This window comes from Corapipo altera, unplaced genomic scaffold, assembly GCF_003945725.1.
Source record: "Corapipo altera isolate COAL_440 unplaced genomic scaffold, ASM394572v1 45, whole genome shotgun sequence".
NCBI lineage: Eukaryota > Metazoa > Chordata > Aves > Passeriformes > Pipridae > Corapipo > Corapipo altera.
In genome coordinates this window covers 57,261-70,399 of record NW_020884877.1, presented here as the reverse complement: position 1 = coordinate 70,399, position 13,139 = coordinate 57,261, and the positions used below count along the sequence as shown (strand labels likewise).

At 36.6% G+C, this 13,139-nt stretch overlaps 1 protein-coding gene across 4 annotated transcripts in view; it reads right to left on the bottom strand.

The window, feature by feature from the left end:
• Positions 1-13,139, bottom strand: part of NCKAP1 (NCK associated protein 1) — a 60,569-nt gene that overhangs the window by 17,456 nt on the left and 29,974 nt on the right. For all 4 annotated transcript variants that reach the window (XM_027637268.1, XM_027637267.1, XM_027637270.1 and 1 more), the window contains 12 exons: positions 12,951-13,057; positions 11,756-11,888; positions 10,412-10,493; positions 9,886-9,944; positions 9,165-9,310; positions 8,511-8,643; positions 6,690-6,809; positions 6,285-6,424; positions 4,416-4,547; positions 1,905-2,123; positions 1,405-1,535; positions 894-991 (listed from right to left, as the gene is read on the bottom strand). In XM_027637268.1, coding sequence (XP_027493069.1) covers positions 894-991; positions 1,405-1,535; positions 1,905-2,123; positions 4,416-4,547; positions 6,285-6,424; positions 6,690-6,809; positions 8,511-8,643; positions 9,165-9,310; positions 9,886-9,944; positions 10,412-10,493; positions 11,756-11,888; positions 12,951-13,057 — 1,500 coding nt within the window. The remainder of the gene's footprint in view (positions 1-893; positions 992-1,404; positions 1,536-1,904; positions 2,124-4,415; positions 4,548-6,284; positions 6,425-6,689; positions 6,810-8,510; positions 8,644-9,164; positions 9,311-9,885; positions 9,945-10,411; positions 10,494-11,755; positions 11,889-12,950; positions 13,058-13,139) is intronic.

The following is a 13,139-nucleotide window of genomic DNA, read 5'->3' as shown; positions in this document are numbered from 1 at the left end:
AAACACAGCATGCAGGAATAGTTACAAAAAACTCCTTACTGTAATTAGTGGTTAGATATACCGAAAATTAAGAGATGTAATAACAACGTGGAATTAAATTTGGAAACGACACTAAAAGAAAAAGTCATATGAAAAGCCAATCTATGCCAATAGATTGCAACTATTAAAGTCATACTTTAATAGTATGACTATCCTGGGAAAGTAGTACATATTATTAAATTCATTAAAACCTCTTTCCAGGAACAGTTAATTACATAGGCAGCAAGTAGGTCCCCTGTCATTGTCCGCTGTTTTGAACATACATTAATTAACTTCCTTGATATGCCCGTCCGTCCAAATTTTTTTCATGGCACCAACTTTATTATTTGCCTGTGTTGCTGTAGATATGAGGTTTATTTATCAGAACACAGACATTTATAATAAATGGTTACTGCTGAGACAGAGGGAAAGATACATCTAAAACTGAGGAAAGCTAACAAAGAAAAAATGACCTCAAGTCTCCCATCCATGCAGACTAAACAATAGAGGTTAACACACATGGTAAAGAAAATAAGTCCTTAGAGATAAGCAAGATAAATTTGAGATTTTCATCCGAAGTTTGAAGAGTCTTGGGCAAGGCTTCACAAGCACCTGGAGATCTTAAAAATCATTGTTCTTTTCACTGATGATACAAAGAGACTTGACTCCTAACTTAGGGTATCCAACACAGAAATCTAATGTAGTCTGCACTGTGGGATACACAGGTACTACATGTGCAAACAAACTACCAAAAAAAAAAAAGGAGTAAAATTCACAGCTTTATCAGTTTGATGCAGTCATTTCAAACAAATGGCATGCAGAAGCATAGCTAAAAAAACCACCCGCCCTTCCACCCACCAGTTTCCCAAGGTTACCTTAAGTTCAGCAACCTGTGACGAGATGTGCCACATCAGGCTTTCACTGAGGAACTTCATGCCATACGGTCCCAGAAGTTCAGACAGGGCTCTCATTTCTGAGAAATAAAAGAAAATGTTCTACTTCAAACATTCCTCCTTCACTTCATTTGCAGCCCATGGTGTATCTAGCGATGGTGTTTTAAGTGCAAAAATGCTTTCCCCTGAAGTAGAGTTTTAGATACAAGAACTTGTTTGGTAATGGAACTGAAGCAGTAGTCACCCATACGTCAAATACTCACCTGTGTAGCTTAAATGCAACAACTCCAACATGACCAAAAATTGGAAAAGCAAAACAAGAGGCAGCATGAATAAAAAGTACTTAAAATACTACTGAAAGCTAACAAATGTTAACTTTAAAACTTAACTGTTATTCCAATAACAATTGCTCTAAGAGATGCTGTTATTCCAATTACTGAAGCAATACAGTAGCTATCCCTCACAAACATTCAGGAGAAATATCAAAGTTTACCTGATATGTCAGAATATTCCTCAGCATTGAATGTCAACTCATTTTCCGTAGGCAAATTCACAAATGCCTTCATGGCTGGGAAATACGCTATGTGACCATTGCTGACTTGCCGTAGCAAAGTTTCCAAATACCTTATCAAAAAAGGAAAAAGTTTTAGATGAAAAGACACATATTCATGGATACCTTATACAGATAAAGCATAGCTGTGTGACAAGGGACAGCAAAGCCCACAAATCAAAGTTTTATTTTTATAGTTCAACTGATGCCTGTATCTTACTCTACATCTTGTCCCTATAAAAAGTGAATTTCACAACAGGCAAACCTTAAACTGCTTTTAACAGGTATTGAGAGAAATAAAGTTGTGATGTTGGAAACTTAAGAAAATATAAATAACTCCACTTCTCCAATTCCAGATTTTTCATTAACAAAAAAAACCCAAAAAACAAAAAAACACAAAAACCTCTAAAAAGTTTGTAACGAGCACTCATGTAATGACTTACCAATTTGTGTAGAGACTGGTAATGGTTGGCTCACCATGACTGTCTAAATGCTGGGTTTGCTGAAGCAGGACATTGTTAAACACTCGGGTAATGTCGATCTGTACATAATTTTCTATTGACTGCAGGACTGTCATATAGGCTCTCACACTGGTCAACAGCTCTGAAGGCTTTGCAATCTCTTGTGTTGCTTGGTTATACATAGTCATTCCAACAATTGACCTTTCAGAAGCAAAAGAATTCGAAACAAATGAATTCATTTATTAGTAAAATTCAACAAAGATGCAGCTTTCAATAGAATACACAGAATGGTTTGGGTTTGAAGGGATCTTAAAGACCATCAAGTTCCAACTGCCCTGCCACAGGCAGGGACACCTTTCACTAGACCAGGTCACTCAGAGCTCCATCCAGCCCTGCCTGGAACACATCTGAGGATGGAAAATTTTCATTTTACTTGAATACTTCTCCAATCTGCAAGTATAAAACTCCAATCAATGCAAATACTACACTAGCACTTTTAAAAACAGTTCTGGATGCCAAAGACAACTGTTTCTGTGGTTCCAGCAAAAATTCCGTGACACTAGGAATACCCACTGAGCCTTTTTTCAGTAAAGCTTTTTTCCCCCTTGAATATATACATAGGAGCAATCCACACTGCACAAGACTTAGACAACAACTATTTTGGTAAACAGATTACTGTTAAAAGTCTCTTAAAATGCAAAACTTCTGGGAAATGCAATCATGTATTGAAGTGTTCAAAGCATATTAACTAAGGCAAAAATTATTTGACCAAAGCTGCTGTCACAGTTTTAGTTTGAAATATCTGTAGAAAACCCACATACCTATAGTAAAGTATGAATTAAAAATATATCTGTTAAGTAAATAAATAGGAATCCTATTAATGAAAAACAAATCTCCCTTTAGCTAACACAGTGATTTTTATCTTTAACCAAAAAGTCCAGGCATACTTTAATTGGTTCAAATTCGCACTCTAAATAAAACTAGGCTTCTAGTAATAGATGTTCTATACATTAGAAAAGCTTTCAAGTTAGAGCAGAACTGCATGAAGGACTGTGTATTGCTTTTTACAGGGGGCATAGGCTTGACTCAGTATGTCCCTAAAACCAGGCCCTCAAGCAAACAGTATCATGGGGTCATTAAAAGTAAAGTCTTCTTAGTAAACAGATACTTGTTGTAGTGTTCATTTTAAGTTTATAATGGTCTCAGACTTTCAGAGCTAAGCTTTTAAGTGGTACGTGCTTTTCAAAGGCAAGAACAGCAACAACGAAACAAAACCGGTAGATTCCTTCCTTCATCAGAGGTGAACAGGAGTTATTCTGGAGGAGAACATCAGATTATTTAAAGTAATGCTTTTGTTGCTACTTCGATATGTGTAAATAAGTACTTCCAACAGTTTGCTTCTGAGGCAGTCTCTTATTTCAAAATCAATTCAAAATTGGTATAATAACAAGATTAAGTGGCATCACTCTAGTCCAATCACACATGAGCAGGTTAAAAGAGTAAACAAATCCTAACAGTGAAACACTATGTTAAAAGGGAAACTGTAAGCCTGTGAAAGAAATGCCACTTAAAGATCTGACAAATAATTATAAATCAAACATTTAATTTGTTTGGCTGACAAGTCTTATTTCTTTCATGAGGCAAGTAAAAGGAAAGCAGCCTCTGACAGTCATCTGCCTGTCACTTCAGCCCCAGTTCACAAGCAAAAAATTAAAATAAGCACAAGTGATCAACACTGGTTTAAGTTCATAAACCTGAAGATAAGAGCTGACTTTCATGAAGTTATCTTCACTTTTATGCTACCTGGTCTTACTTGAATGACTGGAATGCTCCAGTGCCCTAATACTATGTCTTGATGATTAAAGCTTATTAACTCTTATACCCTGCTTGAAATATATAACTAGTAATTTTTGGCATAAAATACATCTAGGATAGCTGGGTGGTTTAAATGAAGTCCTTTCCAGCAGTTGCCATTTGCCTATTTCTGTAAAAAATGATGTAAAGATCAAAGTAAGAACAGGCAGGAATACTAACTGGCAACATTTTTTATTAAAAAAACTAACCAAAATATCTTCTCAGTTGGCTTTGTCAGGTCTTGAGTTCTGATTTTTAGGTTTCCTTTCAGCAAGGCAGTGGAAGTGAACTCAAACACTCGAAACAATCCAGCACTGAGCAAAAGAACGGTGGGAAGATAAGTCTTTATAAATACCTATAGACAGGTGTCACCAACTCCCACAAAATAGATAGGACTAGGAATGCAGGATCTGGCTCTTGAACAGATGATTTGCATTTCAACACATTTTAAGACAGGAACTGACAATTGTCTATGTCTGCACATGTAACTTAATAATCATTTAGTTGGAATTTTACTCATCATTTTCTTAATCCACTTTTAAACCCTTGTTTAATGTAGTAAGTATACAGTATTTCCAACATAAATCAGCAAGGGATTATCTTGTGCATCAATGCTTGTAACTCTACAATATTTCTTACTTGGTAAAGCGGATTTCCAGGTGAGACGTTAAATATTCCCTCGGGGTAAACGTGTGTTCCCAAACCACCATGTTCGGTACATAATTGATTGAGAAGCAGAGTTCAGAAAGTGCAGTGTGCAGTTTGTCCAGGCTTTAAGAACAGGCAACAGGAAATTAAGGAAAACATTTAATCTAACATAAGCACACGTTATCATGGAAAGCACACGCTGAACGGACAAGGCCTCAAAAGCAGGTACAGGTCTAACTCTTCATTATTGTCTTCTGCTTTGAGGTACTTCTCTAGCATATTTAAAACCAGTATTTTGGCTAAGAACACATCCTGCATATTGATCTGCATCACGTAGAGCGATAGGAGATTTTTTTAATATATATACACGTCTTTTTTTTTCCCCTCAAAAGAACAGATTGGTGTTTATTTCCTAACTGAGCTTAGCAATACAAGTAATATTTGCCACGAACCAGTACTAAAAACAAAAAAAACATTGGGGGAGGGAATCTTAAGCTACAAGTAAGCTCTTCTCTCTCAACTTCTCTAATCTTTACAGTGATGACTTTGAATTTTTAGGATTTTTATGTTTTTGTAGATTTTAAAGTAGCTGTGTAGCAAATGTAGATTTTTAGCATAATTATATAGTCTGTCACACTTTAGGGTTGGGTAAGTGTAAACTACAACTCTGTTACCCTATTTCATATCACATTTTCTAAATTCTCTGAGTTTGTTTAGACTCCTTCCAAGGTAGGCCTTCATTCTAAGAACATTTGCACCCCAGGCCCGAACAACAAGATGCCATCACAGTCAAAGAAACCTTTGAGTTCAGAACCTTGGGGAAGCTCCAAAGGATGGTAATGTGCTGGGAAGAAGAGGAAGATGAGGCCAAAAGGGGTCTTAGGACCCCCAAATCAAATTCTGAAGAGGCATGGCAGGGGGAGGATCTGGGGAGCAGATAGTTCTGGGATTGGATGGATAACACCATAAACTGTGGAACCCCTGGACACGGTGTCTCCTTGCATGGTGTACTCCTTGCACCATGAAGGCCTTCATTAAAGGACTGCTCTCTGTCTTATCTCTACTAAGTTAAATTTGCCTGGAGGTTTTTTTTGGCTCCCAGTCTTAAGGCAACAACAGTTCTCTGATGTTTGGTTGTTGCAACTGTAGCAAAACTACTTCCCCTTCATCAGTGTGTGTGTTTAGGCACTCCCAGCCACAACACTAAACATTTCTTGTTTCCTTCTTTTAGCTTCCTTCCTCTTCACACTTCTATCACTCTACCATCCTGTCCCCTGAGCTCTCCTAACACCTACCTTATACCCATTCCTACCCTCTCATCTCTTACACCCCAAACTGTATTTATTAACCTTTCCTCTTCTCTCTTTCAGGTGTTTTTTTTGCTTTTGCTATTGATTTATTGCTATTCTCAATTTTTCTGCAGCCACTAGAGCCACAACTCCAACTCAGGAGCCAAAGGTAGCCAACAGTTTTGGAGCAGCAACAACTGTCTGCCCAGCCTGCACTTAACAGTGTTAAGCAGGGCAGAATCAAAGATGCCATCCACTCCTTGTACTCACATTCCCACAGCAATTAATATGACTATTGAGGAAGCCTAGCTACAACAGCACAGGGATCCTTTCTGTTCAGGAAAGAAAACAGTCAAGGGGATAAATTCAAGAGACACACATTCCTATTGCTCTGTGTAACAGAACTCAGCCACTATACAAGGTACAGAAGCATCATATGCTCACAAACTACTAAGCTGCCATATTTACAGTCAATTAAACTTGAAAAAATAAAGCAAAAAGCATTCAGTATGTAAAACACATATGTTTTGACTTGGGATTCAAGGTGCAAGGAAGAGAAGAGGTGGCTTACTTTGTCACAACCAATCTGTTTTTCCTCATGCTTTCTACTCCTGGTTTCTCCCTTTCAGGTTCTCCTTTCTTGCCAGTCTGTTTTTTTGACTTCTTGTTCACTGCTTGACTGATAGTTTTGGCACAATGCTTTGGCAGCAACTAGTAAACAAAAAGAAATAGGCCCTCCAAATTAAAATCCCATTTTTTAGCAGACTTCATAACAGAAGTAACACGTTTCCTTTGACTAAGAACTACACAATTCTAGTATTAAAAATTCTTTTTCAAACTACCTTGAATTTCATAAAAGAAAACTGCCCCAAAACACAGAGAAAAAAAGTGAACAGGAAGCAGAACCCTAAAAATTCAGAAAGTTGAACTGAGAAAAATCTCAAAAGAGAATTAAAACAGACACAACCACACTCACCTGGTCACTCAATGTACATTGCTCTGTGCAAATGTCTGTGATAAGATTTCGAGCTTGCTTAGCCATTTCATCCAAGAACATGTTACACAAGGAAAGGCTACGATCTCCAATATGATGTCTCTGTTAAAAGGGAAAAATGGAAGCAGGATTTTCAGTTTCCCATCAGTCCCACAACTAACACACAAACCACACTGTACGCAAGAGAACAGTTCACTGAGTCATATAACCAGGGTATGAGGAATAATAAATTAATTAGCCCTCAATAATATTGACACTGGGATATTATTTCTCTTTGGAAGCAATTTGAACCATGACATTGTCAAAGTCATTGACATGACATACTATCATTAAAAATATTTTCTGTAAAAGGAGGTAAAAAAAGATTTTTAACAAGTAGGTTTTCATGCTTAATTTTGGAGCAAACCTACTTTAACATGTCCAATTACCAAGGTCTCTCTGAATGTCCTCTTCATTAATTTGTGCCAGCACTAAATCTATGGGCAAAAGAGCATGCAGCTCAAGCTATAAGAGAGAGCAGTGTCTTTCAGACCACTGAAAAAGTCAATAACGAAGCCCTGCTGCATTAATTTCTGGATTCAGTTCCTTTGTCACTGGATCTGCACAAGCACAGCCTCTGTCTCACTGAAATCTTCCTTTCACCACTGACGTTTCCTTTACAGCTACGCTACCACACACTGTACACAGCCCAGCCAAGGTTATTTTTCCAAAATGATAACAGTTGCTAAGTCATACAATTCAGACATTGAATTCTGAGTTCTGCTGGCTGTGACAAAATGTGCTTGCTGAAGTTGAATGAACAGTAACTGGTGTCCAGTGGACTTTGGCTACTGATGCTTTACTGTTACTATAATTGTTCTTAAAGACATCTCTTGTCCTGAAGGGAAGTTTTCCTGGAAACCTTTTAGTGGTTTTCTACTATAAATAGCATTTGCAGCTGTTTAAAACAAAGCATACAAGGGAAATAATGATACAGACCTACTACTGCAATGAAGTTTAGCAGAAAAGAATTTAATGTTTAAATAAGAAAAATCCATATTGTGCGTATTACAATAAATCTTATTAATCTCATTGTTTCAGATGAGCACTGTTAAGAATGAAAACACACTTTCATGAGCACTACATATAAATGGTCAAGTTAATCCCAGAGTAATTCCAAAGTCAAAGCACATACAGGAAATGTACAAAAGGATCTATTTGGTTACAGCAGAAATAGAAAGAATTTCCTCAGACTCAAACTGCTTCCTTTAACAAAGGATCAAGTTCTTCAAGTAAGACCGTATTTTTTTATTTTTAACTCTAACCAACAAGGGCTTGCATCGCCCAGTTCTTACCAAAGCAAATGGTTGCATTATATTGTGTATCATTTAGGATTATTTTTTTTCTTCTTACTGAAGAAACACTATTTATAATAAGCCATACAGAGCCCCCCTCCACCTCCTATTTCCTTTTCCTAACTATGAAATTATAAACCATTTGACAGGCAAAACTGTTGCTTCTAAGTATGGAATTTATTAGCATCTAAACCTGAATGACACCAGCAAAGTCATCTAACATTTGTACCTTAGCTAATCTCTCTTCAAAGCAAAGATGATAATACCTTCTAACTTCACAAAAGGATTTTGAGATCTGTGGGTGAAGAATCATGTAACAAGGTATCTATTTGTTTTACTTCCATTTTTACCACTCTCCTCCCTCAAATTTTATTTTGCCATAACAAACACCTTCTTGCAGTGGTCAGCTCTAGTTCACTCTACTTTGAATGACAGATGAAAATAACAAGGAAATGTATTTAAAAATTACCTCTTCAGGGCACAGTTCATGGGTACAGCTCATAAAGTGAGTACAAAGCAGTGGGAATGCAATTGAGTATCTTGATTGAGAGGGAAGCTCCAAACACTGCTGAAACATCTTCTCAAAAGCACGACTATAAAAACTGATCAGGAAAAGTCAGTTATTAATCAGACATTTAAATGCAATACATACATAATTTTGCTGCAAATTGTTTACTTCACAGAAATCAAATATGCTACTAGTGTCAATTTGTAGTTATACCAAGAACCGCCCTGAGCTTTAATAATTTTTTCAACATTTGTTTTCTGTATTCACTTCTTATGCATTTTATTTGCACATCCCTATTATTATTATTATCATCATTATCATATTTTTATTCTGATGTTTGCCACACAGGGACTGCAAAAACTTGCACGTTTTGCAAAATGTATTAATGAAGAATCTGCAAATGAGTCCAGATGACTTATGCTACTGCTTGAAGACTCTCTCTAATAGATGTTCAGAAATACCTTTTTCAAACTACTTTTGCTGGAAACCAGAAATCCCAGTTTATTCTCCCACTGGCCTATCTTCCTATGAATTTTGCCATTTAAAAGTTACACTTGCAAGGACAAATCAATCAAGAAATAATAAAAAACTTGTAGGGTCAGTTTAGTAGCATACCAAAATATAGAAAGATCTGAGGTTTCCACCAACATCTCCACCAAAGAATCTACCATTTTCGTGTGGAAAATGATTGTGTTCATCATTTTTCCTAGTTCTCTGTGGTCCGCAAGACCAAGTGAAGCTTTAGAAACACTGGTGTAGGCCTGGAAAGACACACAAAAAAAATCTGCTGTTACATGTGCAGCTGCTTTTTTTCAAATTCCATTGTTATTGCCCATTTCTGTTTGTGCTATGCACAAGACACCAGTGTACTGGAAGACTGTGCACGGACTTAAAACTTTTATGTTTCCACTAGAGATTGAAAAAAACCAGCAAACTGACTTTCAGTGAAGTCTCCAAATATCATTTGACTGTGACAGCAATTCACAGATAAACTGTAAACCAAATCTATTGACAAAACACAAATGTGCACTTGTAAGCCCTCCCTTAACAACGTGGGCAGGCTGAATCACATCCCACACAGCCGCCAAACTGCTTAGCCTCAACACCTTCTACTTCTGAACTGCTATAAACACCTCAAAGGATGATTTGCAAAAATTATGCAAAGCAAAGTCATATCAAAATGTAGCAAATTATCTATTTCAATATTTGTTTGATTTTTAAGAGTAGGTTATTTTTAGACGGCCTGTCACTTGCAGTCTGAGAGCAATCCAGAAGAGCAGTAATTTACATTTAGCTTTAAGTTAGTGACGTGGCATGTATATTTACCAAGTCTTACCTGCAGTCTAAACCAATCTAATCTCATGCCTCTGAAGTCAAATACCTCTCCATCTTCAACTGCATCAGGGAAAAATACAGAATAGAAAACCTTTAGGAAAGCAACTACAAATTCAGATATACTATATCAGATCTTCTAAAAAACCCCAAGGGACTAAAGAATTATTTGGGTAATAAACCTCATGCTTTTACTAAAAAATTTTCATCCAGATAATCATGCTAATAGAAATTAAAATATTTATGTGGAAATATGTGTAATAACTTTTCTATTATTAAATATATAAAATATATTAGAATACATGAATTTTTAAAATATATTACTACCCAACAGCATTCTTCAAAAGCTCTATCTGAAGGGAACTGCCCTGGAAAAGGGACACACTACAAGAAGCAGATATAGTAACGAAAGAGAAACAAGGGAACACAAGCAGTTTACACAAGTTATCTGCTCCTACTGATTGCATGAAACAAAAAGTGATGGAATCTGCCAGTCTGTTATCATTTTTCCAAGTTCAGTTTAAACTTACCTTGTTTCACACTTAGTGAAGTCATTGTGTTTACAAAAGAGGACATGATGATTGATTCATCCTCTGGGCACACTGAAAGATTCTAAAATAAATGTTGTTGCTATTATTATTATTATTATATGGTTTATGAAACAATATCAGCACCCATGCCCCATTTATCAGCTATAGTGTGACAAAAACCTTAACTTAATCAATGGAATTGATAGAATATTTCAAATAGTGCCATTTAAAGCTTCTAAATTAAAAGCTTTCACTTTTTAATTCATTGGTTGGTGACAAATACTTAGGAAAGCTTGCTTTCAAACCAACAGCTGTTCAAAATAGGAAAATCTGTCAGTAAACGCAGCTATGTATTTTCTGTCCCGTAGGCAAAGAAAACCTGGCCATGGCAGGATACAATGGAGCCCATTTCAGCATCACTTTGCTTCCAAGAAACCCTCTCAAAACTTTTTTCCACTAACACTGACTTCACTTGAAAAATGGTCTATCAGGCTGTCAAATCTTACAAAATACAACATAAATCTTTTCAGTTTCAGCAACTAATAGGATCATATTTCTATCAAATAGTACAATATAGAAGTTTCTCTTAATTCCAGCAATGACTGACATTTTAACCTAAAGGCTGAAAAAACCCCAATTACCACTCAATCACTTGTCTAGTCTCATGCCTGATACCTGTTACGAATTAATGACAACTAAAATTCAAGTCCATTTTTTATTCTTGTTTCAGTTTGGGCTCCATCTAGTGGGGTCACTAGGAAATGAAACCGAAGCAGTTCAGAAAGTTTATAATTTCTTGGTTGGGCTAAATATGAAAAAGTTTCTACAACCCCCTTCAGTGACAGTACCTGTTGCACTGTTTCTAAACATAACAGTGCTTGATAATAACAAAGTATTCTTATATGAATACCTATACATATGATTATGAAGCTGGGTCAGGGGACATTTAGATTGTGCATTAGGAAAAGGTTTTTCACCCAGAGGGTGGCTGGGCACTGGAACAGGCTCCCCAGGGAAGAGGTCTCAGCCCCAAGCCTGGCAGAGTTCAAGAAGCATTTGGATGATGCTCTCAGGCACATGGTGTTACCCTTGGAAATGGTCCTGTGCAGGACCAGGACTTGGACTTGGATGATCTTTGTGGGTCCCTTCCAACTCAGGATATTCTATGATTCTATACAGAAACTAAAAGCACAACTCCATATCCTAGAATTAAACAGTAACTTGCTTTATTCTGTAATGTTCATCAAACCCCACAAACCAGGAGGCATTTCATGAAGTCACTTTGGACAAAGATCCCTTTTTAAAATTTGCATTTGAGAACCCGGAACCCCAGTGCTGCCATACCTGCACAAGCTCATTTAAGACCACAGCATCAAAGCCAGAGAGATACTGCACATAGTATCTCTGCATCACTGGGCCGTATTTCCGCACATGTGCTCGGAGCTCCTCCATGTAGAATATTAGCTCGGCTATGTGCCTAGTCAAGAAGGTAAAAAAACCCCAATTTCTATCAGTGCAATGCTTCTCAAGGGTATTTCCTCCTCTACCTTGCTTTTAAAACAATTATCAATAGGTAATTTCTGTATGCAAGTATTTGTTCACATTGTAAAAGGAGCTTACAAGGGTCATTTTCTCTGCAAGGTCAAATCCACCCAACAGGAGGTAATTTCGCAGCATACCACCACAGTAACCCTTAAAGGTTTGTATAACTATTCATCACTTTTTTTGATTAAGAAGCCCTTTTGTAATGTTCAATTTGAAAAAATGTTTTTCTCAAAAAGTGGTTACACCTGAAAAATACAACTGTAATAACTGCTTTTCTGTATTTTTTTTTTTCTTTTCAAGAAATGAGGTTGGTCGATAGTTGCCCAGGTTGTTTCAGAGAGGCTCTGGAATCTTCTTCATTCCTTAGGATCTAAATCCAGTGAAGCTAGAAATGGCCTTGTGATTGTCACTCGTTTAAAGTCCTGCAGTCCTTCAGTTCAACCTTGTGTTCAATAATCTTGAGAACAAATCAAAGTTTCCTGCCTGTCCACATTTGTAAGATCATGTAATCACCTTTGTCATTTTTATCATCTGTTTATGGTGACATTCATGCAGTCATAAATTACAAAAATAAAGCTTAGTTTTATTTCAAAAACTGTTTGAAAGACAGTTTTGCTACAAGAGACCTTCTACAAATCCACAAATTAAGCTTTCCGACAGTTTTCCTACCTCCTCCACTGATTTATCAATGCAAAATCAGTAACATCAAAGACACATGATAAAACTTTGTTTTTGCTTATTCAAAATAAAAAGGCACAAGACTTACATAAAACACTTTTATTTTATAAGTTAATTTTTACTGATGTGCTCCAGTTTCTAAGGCAGTACTTTTAGTTTTCTATTTTGTTGGGAAGCTTAATACTCCCAGGTAAAAGTTTTCTGCATAGTCTCAACTCTTCTATATAGCCATCCTTTTCTGAGGTTCCCTTGCCTTGAAATGTATTTTGTCAGTGAAATTCTAATATTTAGGGTATAACACTGAAAATGCACATACTTATCTATGAAGTCATCTGCGCTCTTCTTTGGCATATTATCTGCGTGACGCAGGAGCCAAATAATTTCATCACGAGCAAAGGATAATGCCATAAATACAAAAAGTGCCTGAAAAAGAAAAATTGTTGACAAGCTCATAGATACACACAATAGTTGGGACAGTTGGTGCATGTTAAGAGGCAACCAGTCT